The 26089-nt window shown below is 47.5% G+C and overlaps 1 protein-coding gene across 8 annotated transcripts in view; it reads left to right on the plus strand.

Annotated features, from left to right (window-relative positions):
* Nucleotides 1–26089, plus strand: part of LOC119170568 (uncharacterized) — a 217786-nt gene that overhangs the window by 115646 nt on the left and 76051 nt on the right. For all 8 annotated transcript variants that reach the window (XM_075887110.1, XM_075887108.1, XM_075887107.1 and 5 more), the window contains one exon: nt 21860–21981. In XM_075887110.1, the coding sequence (XP_075743225.1) occupies nt 21860–21981 (122 nt within the window). The remainder of the gene's footprint in view (nt 1–21859; nt 21982–26089) is intronic.

Here is a 26089-nt window from a genome sequence, read left to right on the forward strand (position 1 = left end):
GTTGATCAAATTACAGGACGGTGTGTTGCGTGCCTAAGAACGGGCTGAGAGAGAGTGAAAGAAACAAAACAATAAAGAAACGTCTTTTATAAAGAAAGCTTGCATGATGGCGTGGGCGCCCGAATCTGAAAGGCGGTCGCGACTGACCGCCTGTAAGCACTAGGCTGCTAGTATGAGCGCGAAAGATTGCGTGTTTATATGTGAGTTTATAATGACGTGCGAGTTGTGTTCGTTTTCGCGCGCTCCACTCTCTTCACCGCTATATGCCGGTTCCCTCGATTATATGTGTACAGGCGGATCAAGAGCTACTCGGCGAGGCGTGCGAATAACGCGGTGCAGGTCACGACGACTATAGTGCTGGCCGAGGATGAACTTATAGTGCATGCAGCGAGAGGATACTTGGGTGAAGGCGTTTTATATATATAGGGTTGTCTATAACGGGACATCATGCGAGCCTTGACCGCGTTGCGGCCGCCCCTGTTGGAGGGATGTAAAAAAAAAAAATCTACTTTCCTCTCTCCTTTGTGACTTTCAGAGACGAGCGTATAAGGCAGTGCAAAGGTTAATTGTGCAAATTTGCTCCGCTGTGCGCATTTTTCATCTCGGGATTCACTATATGCTCGCTCCCCCGTCTCCCCGGTCCCTTTCCGCAATCACTGTTACTTATATAGAAAGGCCACCGACGTTGCTGTGCGATGCATGATTTGTCGTATATACCTCTCCGCTCTTCTCCGAGCTATAGAAGGCTAATTGCGGGTTCTCGTGACCGTAACAAAAGCAAGAAAAAAAAAAGAGGGAGAGAGCTGGAACATCAAAGACATAGTGGCGTAATGGATTCTTCCTTTCTCCTCCCGAGCCGACCATCTTTGTGTGTGGCGCTGCTGCATGCGAGGCCGGACAAAACGCGGCTGACTGGGCAGTGTCAGTCTTAATTTGCACTGACCTGCCTGGTTCTTTCGCGTGGGTTTTTCTGTGTGCCGCGCGCGCCCGAGCAAATTGTGGTTCTCGGTAAAAGGACCCGCGCTGTATAATAGTTATATAGTTTTAGGCATGACTATACAGAGCCCGCTCTTATTTGGACGTTGCGAGTGAAAAGAAGAATGAAACGACTCAGTGCCATCGTCAAGGGCCGACCTTGAAAGTCTGGTCAAATTGGAATAGCTTGGTGGTTTCATAGTACTGAGGCCTCAGTAATGGTGGCTGCAAATGTAATTACGCCAGTAATAATGTTCAGTAATTAAACAGCAAGTTTTCATAATGACACTCACCTATTTTTTCTTTCTCCATTATCATCGCCGTCGTTCGCTTATTTTGCGTCCGCTGGCCCTCTCCTAGTGAGCTCGAATCGACTCGAAGTAAACAATGTTGCGCTTCGACGCCTGTGTCGTCCACGTCTTCATTCGTCTTCGCTTTCGTGCGCTAAATGCTGCATCATGCCATACCAACGCGCCCACATCTTTACATTACTTAACTCCTGTGTATATACCCTGTATTGTGCAAGCTGGTTTCGTTTTATTCGAGCAAAAGTTTTAACGTCATCACCCTTATAGTTGGCATCATCCTTGACTGTGCTTCCCTCCATAACTTTATATTCACACCATAGCTCTTACAACCGGTTGTCTGACATGGCCATTACGTGGTCATTCCAGGTTCATTACTTTCATTTAATGTTTACATACTAAAATGTCGGCTACAGAATATCGGCGTTGACCAATTTGACCTATAGGAGTACGTTAAAGAACACCAAATGATCAAATTTCCGAAGCTTTCCACCATGGCGCACCTCATAATCATCGTGACTTTGGCTCGTAAAATCCACATTAAAACTTACCTTTCGTAAGTGGTATCAACTTCGTCTATATAGTATGTCTATAGTATCGAGATTATACTGAAAGTTTCTGTGACGAACAAATGCAGCGTCTTAATGTTTCCAACTCAGGATACGGGGGTCCATGTTCAGTAGTTTTCCGCATCTCTCGGAGCTGTAATATGCGCCTGTTTAATCTGCGTCGAAGGTATGCGGCTGAAATACCACTACGCCGTATTTGCGAAAAATCTGATGTGGCCAATTTCAATACATAGCCATATAAATATACACCGAAAACTCGGCCCATGTTCCGTAAATGCAGCTTAGCGGTGTTCCTCGATACCTATGGCGGTGATGGTGAAACGAGACGGCCATTCCGGTATACGCCTGAATCAATTCTTGCGTTACAAAGGGGGGGGGGGGGGCAGTTCAAGGTCGCTTTCGTGTCGCTGAACCCTTCCCGCGCGCATAAATATTAACTCTCGAGCGAACGAGTTCGTTCCTTGCGTCGCAATAATCCTGTTTTCGTTTCTCTCGGACAGCCAAGACCTGTTGCGCAGTCCTTGGCAATCGATGTCGTATGTGCAGCATGCGTCCGCGCATTACGCATTCGGCGCCGGTTCGTGGTGAGGCCGGTGAAATATGCGCTCGATTAGGCTTCGCAGCTTATACGAAAAGAACGAAAGAGTGATGTCACGCATAGAAGGCTGCAGTAAGCTTGTTTATGCAGTGGAAACTGTCGGCAAAGGGCAATGCATTAGCTCAGGTCAATGCCGATACGTATACGTGCGTTTCTTGTGTATGTTTCTCATGTGCATTCTTGCACTGGCGCGGTGCTTTTTGCGAGCCAACTGCAATTTGCCTTGCACCCTCAAGACAGGTGTCAAGAGTGAGATATGCTAAAGGTATATAGATGGTGGACTTATTCGACAATGCATGCCAAGCATCATATGAAACACTTCTGTCACCTTGAATTCCCTCACACCTTTTCTTTTTTTTCAGCACAGGGTAGCCAGCCGATCTGAGAAGTGGCTAACCTCCCTGTTTTTCTGTTATTTGCTCCTCCCTATCTTCTTACTAACAGAATTGATATTACCTTGCTTATTATTAGCTAGTTTAAAAAATAAAGTTGTTTTTCTCTTCGTTGTCTTCTGAATCTTGTGAAGGCGTTCTAAAACGAATCGCTATAACGGTGAATACTCCCAATGGCTGAGCTCGATTTTAAGCGTTTATACGCCGGTGGTATATTGTCAAGTGAATCGTGTTTACTGGACGCTCCATGGCTAGCTTCTTTCTTGCCTTAAAAAGAAGAAAAGTGGAGGTGACTGTTTCTGCTTGCACATATTTTCCTGTCCGTTGCGATACTCCACAATCAATTCAAGTTTGCTTTCGGTCGCTATTAAAAATATGTGCTGATGTCGGGAGCTGTTTGAGATGTCGGAGACGTAGACATCATTGTTGACCGCTAACTGCAGTCGCGGTGAATTGTCCGTATTTTCGGTTTCAAGATCGAGCGTTTTCGTATGACCGCGAGACAGTTCTCATTAGTGCGTTCCACCGTCATCTTCTAATTATCGTCTTTAGCTCAATCAGTGTGGCGCTGCTGTAAATTCTAGTTTTTCTCCGCGCAGCAGAACGAAAAACCCGACTGTGGTTCCAGCGCTTTAGTAAGGCATCAACACTACTTGTTTCGAGATTCTTCAACGACGTATCCGAAAACAATTTGATAAATGCGATGCAAGGCTGGGAACGCTGCACGATGGGACTGTCGACGGCCTGACGAGCTTCTGCCTGGCACCGACGTATCGAGATCACGTGACCTAACGCAACGATTGGGCAAACATGACTTCATTCTCTTGCGACAGTGATGTAGCTCTAACTCCAATGGCGCGCCATAATATCATGACATTCACGCTTACTATAGCAACGCATTCAAATAACGCGTATACTTGGTCGTCTTGCATTGTCCACGATTGGCGCACTTATCATTTGGTGCCATTGCACGTGCCACCTGGCGTTGACGCGTCGGTGACATGCTCCGTCTTCTCAGCCAATAAAATACGCGAACCACTTGGGAAATCTTTTTTCTTCCACGCATTCGATCTGGTTGGGTTTGTTTTTCTTCTGTTTTCGTCCTGTAGCACGTTTTCGATCATCAAACAGCTTGAATCTATTGGTGCTAGTTCTTCAAGCCTTTTACCCTCCGTTTTCTGGTGCCCCGCCGTGGTGGTCTAGTGGCTAAGGTACTCGGCTGCTGACCCGCAGGTCGCGGGTTCAAATCCCGGCTGCGGCGGCTGCATTTCTGATGGAGGCGCAAATGTTGTAGGCCCGTGTGCTCAGATTTGGGTGCACGTTGAAGAACCCCAGGTGGTCAAAATTTTCGAAGCCCTCCACTACGGCGTCTCTCATAATCATATGGTGGTTTTGGGACATCAAACCTCAATCCGTTTTCTGGTCTACTTTGCGCTTAAAGTGGCACAAAGTCTTCCGAAACTCTAGTGGTCTCCCAGCTTGTGATCTACTATATATCTATGTTGTACACATATTCTTTAGAGCGCTTGTCCTGTACATCAAAAATGTCTTTCCTGGGTTTTTAGGATCAGCTAACAACCTAGAGATTGCTTTTGCTGCTATAGTGCTCCGTTAAAGATCGTACCCGAAAGGTTCAGGCCACCGCGCTCTGTGGGCAATTCGAGGCAACTATATATAACCTTCAACTTAACGGTCTTGGGTTCCCATGTAAACGCTCTTATGACTGTCCTGAGGTGCTCAGCGAAACTCAACGTGTGTGATGCATACAGTAAGCACACTCGCACGCCTGCTTCGTCACCACACCTGCCCTGGTATTCGGAAACCCTATTTATCGCCTCCCTCGTTCTGGTAACTCTGTATTCCCAAGTTCTATTTGCAATCTTAATCTTCCCTTATTCAAAGGTGAGTCCGAAAGCTCTGACAGCGTCCACGAATTAAACTGCACGTGGGCGATCGTTGGTGAAGGCTACAAGGGGCATCGCCTTGCTTTTGTTTGTATGCAAGTACGCGTCAAAGAAAGCCGAGTATACCGCTGAAATAGCTGCAAAAATATAGCGAATCCAATCTTCTTTCTTACATATTCAAATATCGTCGGCGTAGATTGTATCCGAAACAAACAGAGCGTGAAAGACGGAACACGAGAAAAAACAAAACACGAACAACAGCGCTGACTTACACCAAAATTTATTTTTCATCACTTTAGCTACGTAGGCTGTAACATTAATTCCCTCAGTGCCTGGCTTGAGAGATCCTCCAATGCCAGGGCGCATCGCGACTTTTCTGATCAGGGGATCCAGCAACAATACAAACAAAACAGGAGATACTGGACATGCCTTTCTAATGCCCCTTTTCTTCAATGAAGCTCTGCGTCATGTCACCGTTCAAGTAGAGGTGACCACTGATGCTTTTATCGAGCTAATCAACGCCTTTAACGAACTCGTCTGGTATGCCATAATTCATCACTACTGCGAACAAGTAATGCCGCTAGATCCTCTAGAACGCCTTCGCTTGACCGAGGGCCACGAAAGTTCCTGCAGCGCAGTGTGTTTAGAAAAAAAAATTATATCGCTGACGGCAAACCTGGATAACAATTCAGCGTAACATTTCTTTTTTATAGACATTCATGTACGAGAATGACAGAAGAGTTTAGTTAAACAGACACAAAACAGGAACTAGCGCGGGGGAAAGGCGTACAATCAATGCTTCACGCACGCGAACACACGTTCCCAAATTTGTCACAAAACTCACACGCGTCACCCCGTAATGGGAACCCTGAGTAGTACGCGAAGCAGTCATTGCTCGAGTTGCGCAAAGAGGCGCTCTTTATTCATCACCGTATACATTCTTGCTTGCGTTTCCTAGATCATCAACGTGAAGGTACAATCTCTGCAGATCCATTGACATTACGGACCACAAGAGTTCCCCTCATTGTAGTAATTGCCGTTACTCGTCATGTCTCCGGGGAATGTTTCCACTTGAGTATAACGGCCTTGGGGTCAATAAAGTATAAATTTAAGGGATCTTGCTGCAAAGGTTGTAGTTTAATGTTTGAGAAGGCGATATCTTAAGACATTGCCCAGATGCGGCGGGGCCCTCCGCAGACCCGTATCCTTCGGCTCCGGGTCGGCTTGCCAGCGCTGGCGTCTCGATTCGCGAGCTCTCAACTCGGGGTCTTGCCGGTGCTGCCGTGTCGCAGCCGCTTTGCGAGACCTCGCCTCCGCCACACTCATGCTCATGTCTTCATTCATACTACTACGCTGTGTGTGTGTGTGAGAGAGAGAGAGGAGTAAGCGTTTTTTTTTTATTATACACAGCAGCACAGTGCCGCTAACGGTTCCCGATCATACCAGAGCACGCTCCGCAGTGGAGCGAGCGCTCTACCGCAGAGCCATCTAGTGGGCGCTCCGAGTACTAGCGTGCCTACTACGACGGACAAGGGGCAAGCCCCGACCATAAGTTGCTTCGAATCTAAACAAATTCACAGCATATCCACGGAGTGAATGATGATGAGTGGGGCGAAGCATCCGTCCGTTCGTCTGTCTGTCTGTGACAAACAGACGGACGGATGGATTCTTCGCCCCACTCATCATCATTCACTCTGTGGATAGGCTGTGAATGTCTATACGAAAACCACAAACATCGTCTATTGATGCTGTTTCCAAGGACATATACACACAACGTAATCTAGTGAGCCATTCTTAAAACTAACTAGGAGTGACTACTACTATGCGCGCGGACTTTTCTTGGCAATGCAGCGAAGCCTACAGAGCCGAATGGCACGCGTCCTACCGCTAATGAACTCAGTCCTACATTTGTGTCCTTATTTTCCACGTGAGATGGGAAAAACACTGCCTTCATTTTTTTGCATATAGCTCTTTGACACAAAACACAGCTTACACCAATAAGAAATGTGTGTTTGTTTTGATTTATTCGTTGTGACGTCGAGTTTTTGAACGCGTGAGAAAGACGCGCCGTACTTCGGACGCCAAGCCGCGTCTGCGCCGATAAGAAGCGCTGATCGCGCACAGTCATCCCTTTCAACAGCGGCATATGGAACGCATGACACACCGGACTGCTTGGCGTAGTGGTACATGTCTAGAAGCTCCACCCCTGTAGCTTTCTCTTCATACTACTACGAGGGAACGGCCCACACTTTAAGAAGTTTCGCCCCTGAAAAATACGTTTACATATGCACATTACACGGCCAACAATATACACAAAAACGTTAATCTGTACATGTTGCGTGTTAGCGTTTGGAATAAATCGTGGACGCTTTAGAGCTCGATACGCACTCTACTATGGGGGAGTCATGTATAGAGAGAGTGGTTAAATGATATCGAGTACTTCACACTCATCTATGGGAGAGCAGTGAGCCGTCAAGCTGAAAATAACCACCAATAAGCTGTGTGTTAGGAAAAGTGGTTACGCCGTTAAGGATTAAGAGTACTTGGTTGTCTACTATGGAAGAGCATAAGGCCGTCCCGCGGGCCTCACAATTGATGAGGCCCTGTGCAGTCACGCGTCACCCATGTGTTCAGAAGAAGTTGTTCACAATTAGACGGGGGGGGGGGGGGGTTAAAAAAAAGGGTAACGATTTAGAGCACAGGGTACTCTGAGAGCTTAAAGCCGTCCCGAGCTTTGTGATGGTGTGGATAAGATCAAGCAGTGCTCTTGATGACACAATTAACAATTAGACTACCGCAGTTTCCCCTTCTAACAATTTCTTATTGGAGGCAACTCTTGTCGCGCAGGCTCTCCCATGCGACCCTACTCACCACTCAGAAAAGTGATAGGCATGCTCCTTGATTTGGCGAACATATTGTGTTGAATGACTATCCCATTTGGTTGTTGTCAAGTGTCCCAGAAATCTATTGACCGCTACGTATGAGCTTTAAATGAAACGCTGTACTGTATGGAGAAGAAATAAATCTGTTCTTCACATCCACGCTTCGGCAAGCTCTGCAAACTCCAAATGGTGTGAGTACCCAGGACAAAAGATTTCAGGAGCGTGTGCATTTTGTAGCGTATGCTACAGCTGGTCCAGACTGAGCAACTTCGCGTTAAGTGTCGCGTGCACGTGCTTGTCGATAGCTGTGTCGCGCATGCGCACTGAGCGGTGACGTCACGCGGCGCACAGTTAACGCGCCGTAGAAGGCCTGGAAGCTCCTGGAGTCACGTGTCACTAGTGGGTTGGCGCTTGACTCGCGTGAGCTCGTCCGTCCGTCTATGCGTCCGTCCGTCTGTCTGCCCATCAATCCGCCCGTTGGTTCGTCCGTTTGTCTGTCCATCTATACATACGTCCGTCCGTAGCTCAAGCGCGTATGTATCGACATAACCTACAGCTAAATCACTGCTAATTTTTATGCGTTTTGAGTCAGTCAATAATTGTTAGTGTTCTGCCTCCGAAAACCAGGATACGCGACGCCGTAATAGAGGGCTCAGGAAATTTCGACCGCCTGGATTTCTTTAACGTGCACTTAAATTTAAGCACATGGGCGTCTAGCATTTACCCTCTGTCGAACTGCGGCCGTCAGGGCCGGGATTCGACACCATGGCTTTCGGAGCTCTCTAGCGCCACAACAGCTTGACAACCGCGGTAGGTCTTTGAACCAGTCAGAAATGTCGTATACGAGTTCTCGGATGACCGAGCAGCGCTCCAATTGGTACAAAAATTGCTACTATACCTTTTCACAGGAAGGAAAAAAACACCGCCATGATGGGCTGTGTGCGGGAGTACAAAGGCTAAGAGCGCAGCGTTTCCAGTGCATTTTCGAGGAGACACGCCGATTTGTTCAGCCCAAGGAGAGCTATGGCGGTGCCCAGGGAGGCGTTTATGAAAAGGTGAATAGCAGCTCCTAGAACCAATTAATGCTTACAAAATGGCGATTTCGACTGCATGGCGGAATTCGCTGTATAAATCCCGTAGGATACGCACTGCGTCGCTTTTTAGGGGCTAAGTTCCTCAAGCCGTGGGTCGTGCGTTTCCGATGTATGTATGTAGTAGTAGTAGTAGTAGTAGTAGTAGTAGTAGTAGTAGTAGTAGTAGTAGTAGTAGTAGTAGTAGTAGTAGTAAGATACCTCTAGCTTAGTCCTTGGAATGCCCGCTGGATGACGGTATGTGCGATGAGGTTTATTGAACCAGAGAAGTCGCAATGAGGTCGCAACGGAAAAGAGCCATACAGCGTGGCTGGGAAAGGTGGCACAGGTTCTCGCGCAAACGGAAAGCAGGCTTTTCGTCCTCTTCCGAAGGCGCATACGCGATGGTGCAAATGCTTCACTACACTTGCATATGCTGAATATATGATGAAAAGATGTGAGAGGGTGGTACTTGGAGTGTTCACTAGATAGACGGACGGACGGACAGACGTACAGATGGACGGACGGACTGATTGATGCATCGTCCCACTCATTATCATTCACTCCGTGGATATGCTGTGATTTTTTTTTTTGGTATCACCTGAGGTACCCATTCGAAGCCCTCCAGTAAGCGCGTACGAACGTTGTATAAAGAAAGTTGGTGTTTCTTATGCAGTCCAGTCGCTTCGCGTGACTGGAAGTCGAAATCCATTTTTTCCTTCTCACCCGATGGATAGAACTTACCTCGCCCCCCTCCCAAAGCTTTCTGGACTTCACCCAAAATGGTTTCGCTCTGCCTCCCCGATGCACTTACGTTTTATCAAGTGGCAATGTCATGAGATGTCGTCACGTTATGTCACGCAAGTTATGGCGACGTCACACGATGGCGTCATCACGTGATGATGAACTCCTTGCATCACTCGTGCTGACGTCGCGCGATGACGTTCTACGTCCACGGTCAGTTTTCACGCTTGATTAGTCATCATATCGGACTTTCGCCCTCAGGAACGCGTGTATGGCATCCGAGGTGGGAGGAAGGACGTTGCTCGGTACAAGAACAGCATTGAACCATGCTATGTAATGACCTGTGAGGCCATAGTATATATAGCACGGGTACCTGCTCATACATGGGTATACCGATCATGCCAGATCGTCGCCGTTCCATGCTATGGTTCTACAGGATCTCCTCTGCGCGGCCGGTCAGCTTCGAGAACCGCTTCACCTGCAGCAGCCGAGGGAGCGTCGGCGAGCAGCCACGCTCTGGAATGCGCCGCCGATGGTCGGCCTCGTTTCGCCGCCATTATTCAGCGCCACGCTCTGATCTCGCTTTCCCGCTGCCGACACCGCTGCCTTGCCGGCCCCCTCCGCTCTGTTGTTGTTGCGCGATTCCATGCCGCTCAGCTGTAGCCGTCAGGAGTCGCCGCTCGTTGTTTGACCGGTCCCTTCTTAATTGGCCGCGGTGGCACGTCATCGAGGGCTCAAGGAATGATGTTGCCGGCGTCTTCGCGTTTTGGACGTCGGGTGTGCGTTTGCGTCGACTGAACACTGACGCGTTGTTGCTGAGCACTCGGTGTCCGTTTGGATATATTAAGTGTGAATACACTTTATAAGCGACCCCAAACCATCCACCGCCGTCGGCGGCGTCCGCAGTCTTCTCTCTATCTTTAAAAGAAAGAGGACTTGGCGGGCCGCAGCGCGACACTCTACCGAATAAGCCACGGACGCGACGCTGATATCGGTGTCGCTCCTCCGCTCTCCTCGCTCGCTGCAGCTGCGCGCGCACCCCTCTCTCTCGCGCGCCCGCCTTCTCTCTCAGTCTCCCGTCGAGAGCGGGTCGTGAAGGGGAGTAAAGTTAAAATCCGTTGGCATTCGCCAGTGAGTAAACGTAAACTCCCCCGTGTGATCAAATTGACCATTTGGGGAAAAGTGAGCGCCCCCTGTCGTGCAAACAGGAAAGCTTTACTCGTGCTTTTGGTTGGAAAACATCTTAGTCAACTGACATGCTCAATGCAGTGTTTAGCGGTTTAAATGTCCTTGTTTTGCTGCTTTAGGACCAAAAACGCAGGCCCATTATTGAAACAAGATGGTAAAGGAGAAAAAACATTCTGTTGACGTTTGTATGCACGGTGTAAAACAAGAATTTCTCGCGTTTCAGCCTGAGCAATAACCAAGTGAGGTGATACCTGCACTCCGCTACCTCGACGGTTTGCCAGGCTCATCAAGCCTGCTCCTTCAAGAAGAACATTATACACTTGAAGTTGAACCTTGATTCATTATTGATATGTGGGGTTTAACATCCCAAAACCACCATATTGTCACGTGATCACAGAACGACCACAACGTCTGTTCACAGGAGCAGCACTGGACGTCGAGCCGAACCGAACGTTAGTGCACGAGCACACCAACCGTCCTCTTCTTCTTTCACACCATGGCACTACTCGCGTTGGCATGGCTAAACCTCGTTCCATGCCTGTGGCAATATGATTATGAGAGACGCCGTAGTGGAGGGCTCCGGAAATTTCGACCACCTGGGGTTCTTTAACGTGCACCCAAATCTGAGCACACGGGCCAACAACATTTCCGCCTCCATCGGAAATGCAGCCGCCGCAGCCGGGATTGAAGTTGAACCTTGAAATGTCTGTCGATTAACTATAGGTTCAGTGAGGACGGCTTGTGCACCGTCTGTGAGGTGTGGTGTTTGCGTAAAAACTGCAGTGTTTGCCGTTACTACGAATCACATTGTTGGAACGCACTGTGATTGTGTTACTGGGAGAGATTTTTTTTATATATATACAAGTAGAGCATACCATAGGCGTTTCTAGTACACTTTAATACAAGTGTCTCTAGTTAAAATTGCCGAAGTGTGAAATGACGATGTAATAATGAATATGAACTTTACTAATACGCTACATTTGATTTCATAACGTAACATGAATTTCTCTTACTGTGCATATAAGGGCTACAGATGCAGCTGCCACTATTGTGATTATTAAATTACTTGTGCTTCTATGAAAAATGGTTCGCGCAGAAACGTGAGAGCGCATCTTCGCGTATTAAGAGAAGTATTGAGCGGTAACGTGGACATAAGCGCGACTCGTGTGCTGCCCTGGTACACTAAAGAGATCAAAGAGTGTTAGTTCGGCCAGAGGATGCGCTGGTTCGGCGAGCGCTGGCACGGCCCACGGCGAGTCGCGTGCGCCACACTCCTCTCTTTCAATAAATGTTCCTCCTCCGACAACACTTCACATACCATTATCCAAGCATCTCATTTCAGTACGTAGCCTCACGGAAGAGAACCTGTCAAGGTTAGCGCTAATTTCTCGGTTTTGCTGCGACAAAAACCAGCGAAAACTCAAGAGCAGGACGATCAAGGCACAACCGAATACACAGTCACCGGTAGTTTTCGTAGGTTTTTTTTTTTCGCACCTTAACATGAACTAACAAGCCCAGCTCTTCACGCTTCTATCTCGGTAAAATAGTTTACGCAGTGTGTTGGCATATTTGCCCTAACTACGAAAGCAAGGCCGCTCAACCACGGCTAACGAATGTATGACTGGCGGCTGGCCAGGCTGATGTTTTCCAACCAAAACCAAAATGCCTGTAGAGGGCGCTGCCTGTGCCGTTACTGCTCATGAGCAGTAGTTTTCCCGCAAATGGTCAATTGCGATTCCCAGGAACCATTACACCATAAAGGCACCATAGTGTGATTAATAAATATAATAGTGCGAATTAATAAATACCCCTCATAGCATCACCCCGTGTATTCGCACTTAACCATGTTCACCCTCGGGAAAATGCTTGGGAGTTTTTTTTAATGCGAAGCATTTTTTTTTTTTTTGCGTACGCTAGGCACTTTCAGCGTCTATCTGCGTATCTATTTATCCGCTTATTTCACGGTGCTCTCATGATCACCCCCTTAACATGGGGTAAACTAAACTCAGTATCGAAGGGGAAAGTGAAATAGTTTGACGAATGTGACTCGCTAGACATGACATGAATGTAGTCACGATACCTAGATGTTCGTCGTCAAAACAATTTCCAAAAAGCAGCGGCACATACCTGGAGGAAGTATATGCCACTGGTATGCAAGTATGTGCCACGGGTGTTAGGCACTTTATAAACCGGGAATGGCGACAACACGCATGTGTAATTTTTACTCCTTATCGTTAATAAAAAGTGAACATCGGCAGCGTTCATCGGAGGAATGCAAAGAATGAATGTAATTCTTCCAGCAGGAATCGAACCCAGCATTCTGCGTGGCAATCAAGCATTCTACCACGGAACCACGCCAGGTGTCGGAAACATACCTTTCAAGTAGACTCTAACGTTCGTGTAATGGCAAATGTGCGGTTGCAGCGCTGGTTTTTCAATTTGTGAGGATTAAATATATACTCTTACGACACAGTCATCACGTCGGGTTAGCACCAATGGTAGTCAGGTGTCGTCCGCTCAAGTTTACTTACGTAGCAGTGTCCAGGGCTACGATTAATGTAGTTGTTGGCATCTAACCTGCTTAAAACCTGCCATGTCGCCATTTCAGTCAGCATTAATGAATAGTAGTTGGTTTTTGGACTTGCTATTAATGGCGCTGTTAAAAATAGGCTGATAATTTCGAGTTAATTACCTTTCTGACAGTGCAGCGTGCAAAAAGCACTGCCTGCTTTAATATACGAGTTTGCGTTATATTTTTCTGGCAAGGGGTCAAGAGCTTAATTCCTCTGTCGCATTTGTAATTCGAGCCTACAAAGACACTGCACGCAATTTAAGACGCGCACTCTGGCTGCGTCGCGGACTCATTCGCACGCATTCCGAGAGGTAGAATTATACGCTCGCGCTGGCGTATAGGAGTGGCTCGATGTCCTCTATATACGTCAGCTCGTCGCCATTCCAACCAACGATTGTCCGCGGACGCAACAACAACGTGTCCTTTTTTTTTTTTCACACGACTCGCACCGCGACGATTGTGTTCACGCAAAGACCAGCGGGCATTAATTAAAATGGGTCACGTGATCCAGCATGGCGGGGCAACTCATCGCGTCCCATTCTCAAGCAGCCGGTGAACACCGCGGGAGATCGAACGTGAGCAGCATTGCGCACGACGTGTCGCACCGATCGCACATTTACAGCTTACCAACCTTGCGAAGCGCACATGTCTGTTTTTCTTGTCTCGCCGCCGTACGTATACACTATATTCTCGAATAAATGCGTGCAGTTTTATTCCTATGGAAGCTGTATAAGTGGTCCGCGGAAACTTACGTGGAAGGCCTTTAACAGATACGAGGCTCCGACCGTTCTGTCTCAGCCCGGTGAGACAGCTGTGTTCTAATAGCCTATTCTTCTGCGGCTGCGAGGAAAGAATGGGTTCTAGCCAGACTGGGCGTGTGAATATGGAGTTGCTCCGCATTCCGTTAGAGAAACGTGGCGACCGTGATTTTGTACCACGTAGCGGGTCCCGAGCTCGACATTGAGAATGCATCCGCATATGAACGTCTCAGCTGTGAACATTGCCGTTTCCAGTTCAAAGTAAAAAAAGAAAGCCAGAGATGCCAAGTTCGGTGAAAGCCGGATGTGGTGGCTTAACATGTTTACAGCAGGCATCGCGCTTCAGACAAGGCCAGATAAGTTGAGGAAACGCAATCGGTCGTCCCCACGGCGTCCAGTGGGCATTCGCAAGCCTCAAGTGGTTGGGTATGCCGCTGAACACGTCCGATATTTTATTGTATTTGTTAAGAATAATAACAGCGCAAATTACGCTCATGCATTATAGGGGCTGATTTTTCAAAGTTCTAGGGTTGAAATAACAAATCTTAGTTCGTGATTTGCCTTCTTTATCGATAAGCCGGTTCTGTTAATGCTCTTGCCCATCATCACGATTCGGCTTCTTTTGTTTGGTTCCCTTCTGTGATGGAACAGCTCCTGTGGTACTTTTTGGTATGGTGGCAAAAGCGTGGATAAAGTAATAAATAAATGCGTAAGTATGTTCTGCGAGCTTATATTAACCGTTTACATCGGTCTGTCTTAAAAATGTTCACGAATAAAAAATCTCGCTGAGTGTTGCAGTCTCGTATAAGGAAGGTCGGACGCGGTTCATGGTTGTGTGTTAACACCGTTTAAAAGAAAGGCGAATTGCTCGCCGAGACAGTGGTTGTCTAATGAAAGTTCCCGGAGCACGTGTGATCCGTGAAGTCTTTCTTGGGACAAAAAGAAATAAAAAATACGCGTTTTTTTTAATATACTATTATATGCCCGTGACGACGCCCCCTCCAGATTTTGGTAATGCTTCACCCCGAAATAATCCTGTGTTGCAACGGAACTCACTTACATTTTCTTTTTTTTTTCATGAGATGGTTTTAAACCTTCTGTCGCAGTTTTCTACGACATATTCACCTGATCATACAATTATAAGTTTACATACTTGAAGAAAAAACGTGACTAGAGACAGCTTGAATGTCACTTCAGACCTCCCAACCTACTGACAAGCTGTTGAGATCGAATTGGCATGACGCTTTAGTTTGATAGTTCTTTGCCAGAAAGAGCGTGTCATATGTTCCTTTTATATCTTTCTGGCAAAGAATTATAACCCTCCCCCGCCTTTTCTATCGCTGCAAGGGGTCCCTCATCAGTGCCATCGGTCTACAAAGGGTAAATATCCGTGGCTGAGAAAAACTGGTCGAGGCTGCAAAGGAAAAGAACGGTATAGACGTTCGCTTTTCCACTCACAACGATACATAGTTTTTCCTGAAGATGTTTTCAATTTCCGGAGTCTCACGTGACAATACCACGTTATAATTATGGGAAACGCCGCAGTGCAGGGCTCCGAGAATTTCTGCCATCTGGAATTTTTCGCAAGTGCAAACGGCATCGCACAGTTAACGGGCCTCTCCCCATTTCGCCCCCATCGAAATACAGCTGTCGCGCTCACCTAAAAATGCCTTGTGCGGTAAGTTGTGTGTAGTTGAAGAGAACATTAAAGCAAAAACAAACTTGATATTATACACACACACAGACAGGCGCACACACATGCTTTCAACATTGATTTCGTAGCTCCCTCTAACGACGCAATCTTTTCCTCCTTTACTGCTGAACAATTAACACCTGTGAGTTTGGGAAAATGGTGAAAGATTTAGAGTACTTCATGTACTCTACTATATGGGAGAGCAGAGAGCTGTTCTGGTTAATACAGGAAATTTCATGTTTCTGGCTGGAAAACCATATGTGTGTTTAGAAAAAGTGGCTAGCGATTTAGAGTACTTGGTATTCTACTATGAAAGAGCATATATATCCGTCCGTGGGCCTCACGTCATAGCAGAGCCAGGTGTGTAGTATCACCACAGAGCTACATTGCTCGGGAAGCTGTTTGTGTTTAGAAAAAGTAGTTTACCATTTTGTTTACATGGTACCCTATACTATGGGAGAGCTTAAAACCATCCCGTGGACCTCATGCTTTGAGGCGCCGAAAAAAAGAGTCGACCGTATGACTTGTGCGGTAACTTGCATCCGTGGCTCGGCCGCCTATAGTTTCACAGGTCTTTACGTCTTTCGTGGCCGCACAGGTTTCCTCTCATGGTAAGCACGCTCGCTCAGTTAGTCCGGTTTAAAATTTGGTTGCTGAGGACGGCATATTTTGTTTACTACGTAGAACGTTGACACCTTTTAAGCGAAAGCACCGCCTTGTACAGACAGTACAGTACTGGCACAGTACAGTACGGCTAGTCAAACACACTCGATGCTTAGTTTAGGTAGTTTACGTCTGTAGTGTTTCATTAAATCGCATTTTCTCTCTCCGTGTTTCTTTGTTCGTAACCTCAGACTGGTGGTGCTCGACCATGCATGACGCAAGACGATCGGCTAATTCCTCCTTCAATGCCCCGCCGCGGTGGTCTAGTGACTAAGGTACTCGGCTGCTAACCCGCAGCTCGCGGGTTCGAATCCCGGCTGTGGCGGCTGCATTTCCGATGGAGGCGGAAATGTTGTAGGCCCGCGTGCTCAGATTTGGGCGCACGTTAAAGAACCCCAGGTGGTCGAAATTTCCGGAGCCCTCCACTACGGCGTCTCTCATAATCATATAGTGGTTTTGGGACGTTAAACCCCACGTATCAATCAATCATCATCAATTAATTCCTCCTTCAATGTTGCTGCCGTGATGGCTCAGCGGTTATGGTGCTCCATTGTTGACTATAAGGACGTGGGTTCGATCCCTGCCCAGACGGTCGTACTTTGATGGAGGTGAAATGGCAGTGTGTGCTGTGTGATGCCATCGCACGTTCAAGAACACAAGATGGTCAAAATTTCGGGAGCCCTCCACAGTGGCGTCTCCCGTAGCCTCCTTGGGAAGTTAATAATACAATTGTTTGGGTTTAACGTACTAAGGCCGTGATATGATTACAAAAGACGCCGTAGTGGAAGGCTCCGGAAACGGACCACCCTCGGGGTTCTTTACAATGCGCACCTATATCTAAGCACACGGGCCTCAACCGTTTTCGCCTCAATCAAAAATGCGGCCACCGCGCGTGGTCGAAATTCGATCCCGCGACCTGCGGATCAGCAGTCCAGCACCAGAACCAGTAGACCGCCACGATCGGTGGGATGCTAATCCGAACAAGCCACTTAAACCAACCACTAATGATCGAACGTTCTCGGCCGCAGTCCAGACATAAGAATTACTGCCACGTCCGACAAAGCCTACTGTTTTTGTTTTTGTTTTTTACGTTTCGCTCGACCTCCATAGATCGGTCGCCAGTTCTCCCCTCCTTCAATTCGATGACGTGCTTGTTTTGCTTCACCACGCATACGGCGGAGCCGGATCGCACGCAATTTCACGTTGCGTGCGTGCTTCTTCCGATATCATCGCTTGTTCGCCATTGCCGAAGCCGCGCGCCAGGATTATGCAGAAGGTGACTCCTCTCTTTCACTCGGTTGGGCCTTGCGTACGGCACTTATACTAATAACGAAACTATAGAGTAACGCGCATGCGTGCGCTGTTTGGGCAAGAGTTATTTTGGCAGCTGCGCTTGATGGGCGCCGTGCCTTGCTATAGAGCAATAAGGAAGTCCATATAGCGACGGGGTGAAAGTGAGCGCCGCTTCGCCGTCTTGCTCACTTCGCATATTAATAAGCAGAATGTCTTAATACATATCTGTGCACATGGTTAGCAACCTTGAAAGCGAAAACCATGACTCGCGTTTCAACGTTGAAGTTCCCTTCCTTTAGGAATGCTTTAGCATATGATAAATAAAGTTTCAATCCTAGGAATTATTCCATAAGAAAATCATTTGGCAACCAGCAGTCGGGTATGTGCGAACTGGCACGTTTACGGGAATCCAATAAGCGCTTCCTTTCGAAGTTGTGGAGTCGGTGTAACAACATCCTTCGTACTACAAATCACGTATACACGGATGCGACGCCTAAGCGCCCGCGTCGTGCCGAAACTCTCGGGCCATGAATTCCTTGGCGGAGCGTTCGGAAATGGTCATTCGCGGGGCAACTCGTTATCGGCTATGGATGCGCGCTTCCTTTGGTGCGGAGCCAACAAGTTTCGTGCGTGTTTGCTGTGCGAAGAGCGCCCTTCAGCTCTAAGCGCTCGTGCGAAGTGGGTCGAGGCTTACGTGGTGCGCTTAAAACTGGCGCAAGTTATTGGATAGTTGGCTCAGGAGCGTGGTACGCGAGAAGACCTCATGTACGGAGTGTATACAAAGTATATGAGCGAGGATACCTGTGCCTGGATTTCCAGCTGGCCTGGGAGTTATTTATTCACTTTAGACATTGATTATGCAAGACCTCGTATGCGACCGTTTTATAGAATCAAACTGTTGGGTGCATATATAGGTGCACTATAATGTCTATAGACTTCGTTCGAGGAATACCGTATGCATGTGCCACTTTACATACGTCAGAGTTCTCGCTTGTTTTTCCTACGCCGCATAGTGTAACTATACTCTTTGAAATGAGATATAATGAAATTAGAATGCAAAAGATTCGTTAATGTTTTTCACGGGTGCCCCAATGGGCGTTGTAGTTGTTATCATGCAAGTATAATCAACACCAATGCTGAGAGATCGTAGTAGCCCTTTCGTCTGCATCTGTGATAGTGTGCAAATACTGTGCAAATGGCGAAATAGGGGACGATAGCGATGGTGTTCAAGTGTCGTGCGTTCCCGTATCAGTGCGCCCCGTAAGGATTCATGCACAGGGAAGAACTATATACTGGAAATAGAAAAAAAAAACGAAAATGAAATTTCACACTTTCTTTCGGCGTTGCAAACCCTGGGCAGGAAAATTATACACACTATCTTCTCAGTTCTCATTTCATTGCACGCGTTATATTTCAATAGTTTGTTAGAGGGGATCGTCGACAGTGGGTCACTTATAACGCACTTTAAAAATTCTGGAAAATTTTGACGTAATCGACACTGCAGTTTAAAAGTGTCAGCAGGCCCCGCCGCGGTGGTCTAGTGGCTAAGGTACTCGGCTGCTGACCCGCAGGTCACGGGTTCGATTCCCGGCTGCGGCGGCTGCATTTCCGATAGAGGCGGAAATGTTGTAGGCCCGTGTACTCAGATTTGTGTGCACGTTAAAGAACCCCAGGTGGTCGAAATTTCCGGAGCCCTCCACTACGGCGTCTCTCATAATCAAATGATGGTTTTGGGACGTTAAGCCCCACAAATCAATCAAAAGTGTCAGCAGTGCGCTACATCCAGGTAATTTCTAACGAAAGCGTGTCAGGTGGTTTCATGTGACCATGTGATATTATTGAGTAGGCAAAGTTAACTGGATATTTCACCTCTTTTGAGGTCAAGGAAATGTATAGTTGGCTATCCGCGATAAGAAGATAGCTATCCTTTTGGTTTGTAGAGAGAAACCGAACGGATAGCTATAGGAGGAAGTAGGCAATCTATGTGACCACCCTACATGTATTCGAATTTGTCCTTTTTAGCATTCTTTAAAAGCCAGAGGCCCCATGTGTACAGGGCACTTCCTATATTTATTTAATATGAATATCGTTATTATGGTATAGCCGGCTATAACGTAGCCTCTCCACTCAAGTATTTCATATAGAAACAAAAAGAAGACACAAAGACAGACGAGTAGATGAAAGGGTATATTGCCTGAAACGGGAATCTGGCGTGCTATACCTTACGCAGCGGGAGCGCAACTTGAAAGAGAAGCGAGTAGGAAGAGGGTGGGGGAGGTGACAGGCAGAGGCTCACTATACCGCAATCTGTTCATGTTGCCATCGATGTTGCCATTGCGAGATGGCACACATAGAAAGAAGAAATCAAATAACAGTGGTCATTCCCGCATCGGAGGAGACAGGTGCGAGAAATGAAAGCGGGCAGAACCCGTTACTATCCTCCCCGTTTCGGTTTGTTTGACTCGATTCCCTGTCACTTCACGTATATGTTGCACGACGCAAACCTGAAAGCGGGCCGTCCTTAGAAGCCAAGCAAGTTGGTGCTGCCGATTCGGGCCACTGAATCTCTCGCCGTGGGTGCAGCCTAGCCTCGCCCGTTCTTGGGAGCCTCACCTTCGGGGCCATCTCTGCTGACGACCGCGTCCTTCCTGCAACTCCGAGGCACTGGTGCACGCGTTGACCGTCGGTCGTGCTTGTTTGAGCTTCACACGCTTCGATTGCGCATGAGACAAGAAGGCTACATGGGGCGTTGTTTGCTTGTTTGTTTGTTTGCTTGCTTGCTTGTTTGTTTGTTTGTTCGTTTGTTAGCTTGCTCGTAGTTCCGTTGTCTGTTACGTATCAGATGCATCGCTTCGAACGTTAGCCGGATACGGAGAAAAAAGAAGTTTAGATCGGAAATTGGCGGGTAGTCTCTCGTGACTCCCGTCAGAAAATTGACCCGGTTGTCATTTCATATCGGCGCTACGAGACGTTCTGCATAGTCGACCAGTCGTAGCCGCCACCGTCAAGTATTTGTTTGTTTGTTTTTTTCGCAAGAGAGCTTCGGAAAAGAAACGGGAGTGTTTTGTGTCTTACGCGTGCGTACGTGTGTGTTCTTGAAACACGTGTTTATCATTCTTTGCGCTCAGGTGTGTCAACAAGCTCATCTTAGTGCTCGCAACGCGCGTTTTTTGAGAGGCGCGAAGGCGCGCCAGTTTGAACGATTTCAGGGATGCCGGAAACAATTGCAATAGTAGGTAGAATAATCGCTGAAGAGATAGAGAGGGAGGGAGGGAGGGACAACGGGCAAGATTATGGTTCTCGCTATTATTTTTGTCTTTTCTTTCCGAACGCCCACACTTCTTATCGAAACCGGGCGCTTATTGGTCGCCTGACGAAATGTTTCTTACTATAGTGTCATGAGAAAATCAAGAGAAGAAAATCACATCAAATAAAACAAGCAAATAAAAAAATAGGGAAAAGGAGGGTCTGATAGTTCGCGAAACCTGTTTTCCAGTGGCTGAGTACTACCTTCAACACCCTTGCTTCGTTTGTAAGGAAATTATTGAAATGCCATTGCTATCCACCGGCATCTCCGCTAAAGGACGGTTCAAACGGAATAACCTTATCCTGTGAGCTCAGTTAAAGCAGCGAAATTATGTTTTGTTTAGAGCAGAAGGAGGAGAGTGAGAAGAACCGTGTAGTGCAACATTTGACCCACAGACTAAGGTTGAGAGCCCATTCTGGTGAATCTTGGGCACGTCTTTGTCCATACGGACGCCTGTGCGGAAAGCAGTGTCGGGACAGATAGATATATAGGCTTTTCATTCATCACCACATGTTGGAATACAGTGATTGTGAGTTACGGCAGTTTCGACCCTATGGGGTCTTCTAACAAGGGACGAAAATGTGGTACGGTATTACAGTACCACTCCTGCTTTTTCCCTATCGCCGACTTTTTACCAGTGAAGTCACCCCAACAAACAGAAGCTTTTTTCAAAGACTACCTTGCGGTTGTCCCGCCCCTCGTGGTGGCCTGTCAGCCTACGTGTTGTTAACGAGGGACCTGTCGTCCGGGGGATGCACTGAGCGCTACACCGTACTGCCTTACCATGCGCCGTATTACGGTAATTTGCTAAAAGATTCTACCATGTTTACGTAGGGGGCTCTGATTCATTGACGTACATTGGGTCTACTCGCCGCACTGTTTTCTTAACAATGCTTCTTGGATCAACACCGACTAACATTGTGCTCTCCTCTTTCTTTTCCCGCAGCCCGCAGCTTATCCGATCGAGCAGCGGGGAGTCGCCCGACCAGGGTTACCTGCCCAACAAGATACGCATGGTGCAGCTCAAGAGACGAGGCACGGCTCCTCTGGGCTTCTCCATACGAGGAGGTGGGTCGCTGTGCGCATGCGCGCGCGGACGTATGCACCGTCGTATATGAGGGGTATTCACGTGACCGCAGTGTACACCATTTTATTGTACGATTTGCATCTTACACAGTGTTTCTATAGAGATAAACATATCGTTTCTCTCTCCTGGTGGTACAACAAGGTCATGCAGTATACCTTATGCATTTACCTGAGACTGCTAAAAGGAAACAACCACCTTCTTTTCCACCTTTTTCTTTTTGGTCGATCGTATTCATTTAAATGTACTGTCTCATTTCCTAGTCTTTTAGACGTTCTCACGATTCAAACGTCACTAAAATATATCTCGCTGTTTTGCCGGCATCACTACTGCCGGAGCCATGGTTGACCGCGACGTGCCACTTTACCAATGACGTCATACGTGATTAGGCCACGGGACTTAAATAGAAAGCTGTTGGGGTGCAAATTAACACTCTCAATCTTTGTACTCTCAATCATGCGCCTGGACACCGAACAATTGCAGCGCCACAATTTCGACTAGCAATTTTTGTGGGAATCTGCGTCGTGCCTAGTCGCTTCTGTTCCAGAAACCAAGGCACCCGCTAAAAGGGTCGTTGTCCATTTTCTTTAAGCTGGGACATGAAAAAGTAAATAGGAAAAAAGGAATATAGAAAGGAAAGTAGCATTAACGCAGTTCTGTAGTTTCAAAGGCCTTTGGCGCCCAAATTGGGCGCTACGTGGCGCAACGCGCCCGATAGAAATGCTCGGCGAGTATCCGCGCGTCTGTCTGAACGATGCCGCAAATAAATGGCCGTCAGATTGAGCTCTGATAGAATACGACGTCACTCAGCCTGTGTTCCTGCTAAATGCGCGTGACCGGCTCCATAGTTTCCACACAGTAGTCAGCATGAGGGGCCCTTGTGCGCGAAACAGGTGCGTCGTCTGACAACAATCATTGTTATCTCTCGCTTGGCTGACTTCATGGGAGGGAGTTTCCGCGTTTTTGTATGGCACAAAGCCACAGGGACAGAACAAATTTAAGAGATTGATTACTAAAGGGGGTCAACGTCCCAGGCAAACGCAGAACATGTAAGAGGACCTGTGTAGGTACACTTTGTGGACAGTACGATCCACATCGCCTGGTGTTTTTGCGAAGCATGTAAGTAGCCCTGGTACAAAAAAAATAGTAAGAGTAAGGTTAAGCCAAAATATGACAGAAGTCAACGTTAACGAGGAGAACCTAATTGGAGAAGTAAGCGTGGTACTCTAATTGTAAGCAGTGTAAACAGAGTTTCGGTGTAAGTTGCAGTAAAGGCGGAAATTTTCTAGGCCCGTGTGCTCAGATTTGGGTGCACGTTAAAGAACCCCAGGTGGTCCAAATTTCCGGAGCCCTCCACTACGGCGTCTCTCATAATCATATAGTGGTTTTGGGACGTTAAACCCCACATATTAATCAATTAAGTTGCAGCAAGTCAAACACTCAGCAATGTTCTCACCATACTGAAGCGCGTCGTATGCCATTCCAACAATTCGGTATGTTTCCTTACGGAATGCATATAAAGTCCGCATATTTTCGTATATCTGCCAGATCTTCCCGTAAGCATCTCACGGCAACCTATGGGATTATTGGCATGATGTGCGGAACCTTTGTCACACACAACTTAAAAACAAAGCGTCAATAGACAAATAAGGAATGGTTCCAAACGTGCAAACTATCTAGAATGTCCACTTACATCCGACTTGAGAAACCCAAAAGCTGCGGCCAAATCGACGAAGCTTCGAGTTAGAGGACTAGGTGTACAAACATGAACTTCCTGTTTGCTCGCTCAGCCTTTTAACGCGAATGCATACCAACTAGATCAGCTCTCATATATCACAGTGTTTCTCGTATGTGCCATTTGCTATTGGCTGCATAGCTTCGTCAACGATACGTCAAGCATCATGATTAGTTGAAATGCATTTCCTCAAAACAATTGTTTAGTGTGTGTAGCTCGTTCCTTTGAACATGGAGCCGCAAGTTTTTATACGCCGTTGGTGGTCAAGTGGGGTTCGCGCATGAGAGGCCGAAGCACAAAGCGCTGCAAATACGTGACAGGAAGGTGATCTGTTTTTTTTTTCTCAATCTCGCAAAACATGGTGACGTCACCGCGGAAGCGACACGTCGCATAGCATTTCCTGGAACCGTACGTTCGTCATCGTCCAGCAACCATTTTCTAATAAACCCTAGCATGTAGCCAAACATGTATACACCACAGCGCGGGTGGCGCAGAGCATCGAAACCGGTCCATCCGGTCGATATTTGAGCACTCTGCAGACAGATAGAAAGGACCCACTGCGAGCATTCGTGTCTAGCGGTATGACGTCATTTATGGGAAACTTGACAGGCTACCGGACGTTCGAAGAGCGACGCCGGCGATGCGTTCAGGCGACACGGCTTGCCGCGCGGTCGTTAGCGTATTCCCATCGATGACGTCACGCCGCGTGTAGCATGCACTGTCGTATATACCGGTCCGTGAAACGCGCCAAGCGTGTCAGAGGAAGGAGGAAGCGTGTATATTGCATCGCGGTACGTAACGGCAGGAATAAAAGAAAACGGCGCTGATGACGGCAGAATGAGGACGAGACGATCTCGCTCGGCGTGTATATGGAGGAACAGAAAGTGATGATGCACCGACTGCCGTAATCAACGCTTGTTTGTGATGCAACGAAAAGGGCTTCATTATGCCCACGCCTACTTCCGCTCCTTACGTGTACTGACACTCATTTCTCTTAATTTCGTTGCCGCAACCCCCCCCCCCCCCCCACCCGCTCGGCCTCTTTATACATATACGTTTTCTCTCTGTCGTTTTGTGAAGTGTATGCGCGGGGCATTCCACAAAGCCAGCGCATGACTCACGCATATCTCGGTGCCTTCGGATGCGCACGCGGGGAAAACCAGTTGCCTTCACGGCCTTGCAAGGAGACCGGCCAACGATGACGACGTCTGTGTTGTTTCGCTCACACCGCGGGAACTCCGAAATCGCTGTCGTCCCATCTTGATCGCCTCGAGCGGCGAGAGTTCACCGTGAGGTCGCGCGCATCGAGTCAAGCCTGTATAGACGGAGGGCCGATTTCTCGTGAAACGGGCAGCGTTACGCATGCATTGGGGAAACGGAAAGCAGGTTTACAGATTGTTATGACCAGAAGCTTGTTTGAATCGTACTGGTGTCTATTGATGAGCAAAGGCACGCTTTCGGTCGCAATGCGTCAGATATGGATACAGGGTACACGGTATAAAACAGCCCATGAACAGGGACGCTAGACAATAATATCCTAGTTTTGATGTCCCAATACCACGATATGATTCTGAGAGACGCTTTAGGGGAGGGCTCCAGAAATTTCGACCACCTGGGGATCTTTAACGCGCGCCTAGAGCTAAGCACATGGGCCTCAAACTTTTTCGCCTCCATTGAAAATGCAGCCGCCGCGGTCGGGATTCGATCCCGCGACCTGCGGGGCGGGGACGCAAGAAGAGAAACGAACGACATAAGAGCTCACACGTATAGCAGTGTCTGTGAGCTTGCTTTGTTTTATACCTTTCACCTTTCTTAGAACTGCGGGCCTTTGCGAACGCCTTTGACTGTTCTACAATGCGACTTATCGACGTGTATGCGTCAGTGCATTGGCTGTTCATTTCCTTTTTCCTTTTCTCATCCTATGTTTCTATTTTTCTTTCCCATTCCCCTAGCGTAGACTATAGCCACATAAGCATGTTCCTGGTTAATTTCCCTACCTCCTGTCTTTTGTTTTTTTTTTGTCCTTCTCCCATGCCCTTCACTGTAAACAAATACTAAGAAATAAGGAACCACCATTCATATAACACATGTCCTACCTGTTATACGCAGTATTATAGGGCACCTATCATATGTGCGTGATAAGGTGCATGACGTGTCGACTGTTATGTACACAACAGCGAATACATCTCTATATGGAACAGACGTGCTGACTGCTATTTCGCACCGTCATGTTAGCTTGATACATTACCAGAGACAATATTCATTGACTTTCAAACATTTGATCATACGTTATGATGATGTTTGACATGTACGTGTGTGGTGTGTTCTACTTTCCATGTAGTGCTCTTTTTTTTCCC

Source organism: Rhipicephalus microplus, chromosome 2, assembly GCF_043290135.1.
Source record: "Rhipicephalus microplus isolate Deutch F79 chromosome 2, USDA_Rmic, whole genome shotgun sequence".
NCBI lineage: Eukaryota > Metazoa > Arthropoda > Arachnida > Ixodida > Ixodidae > Rhipicephalus > Rhipicephalus microplus.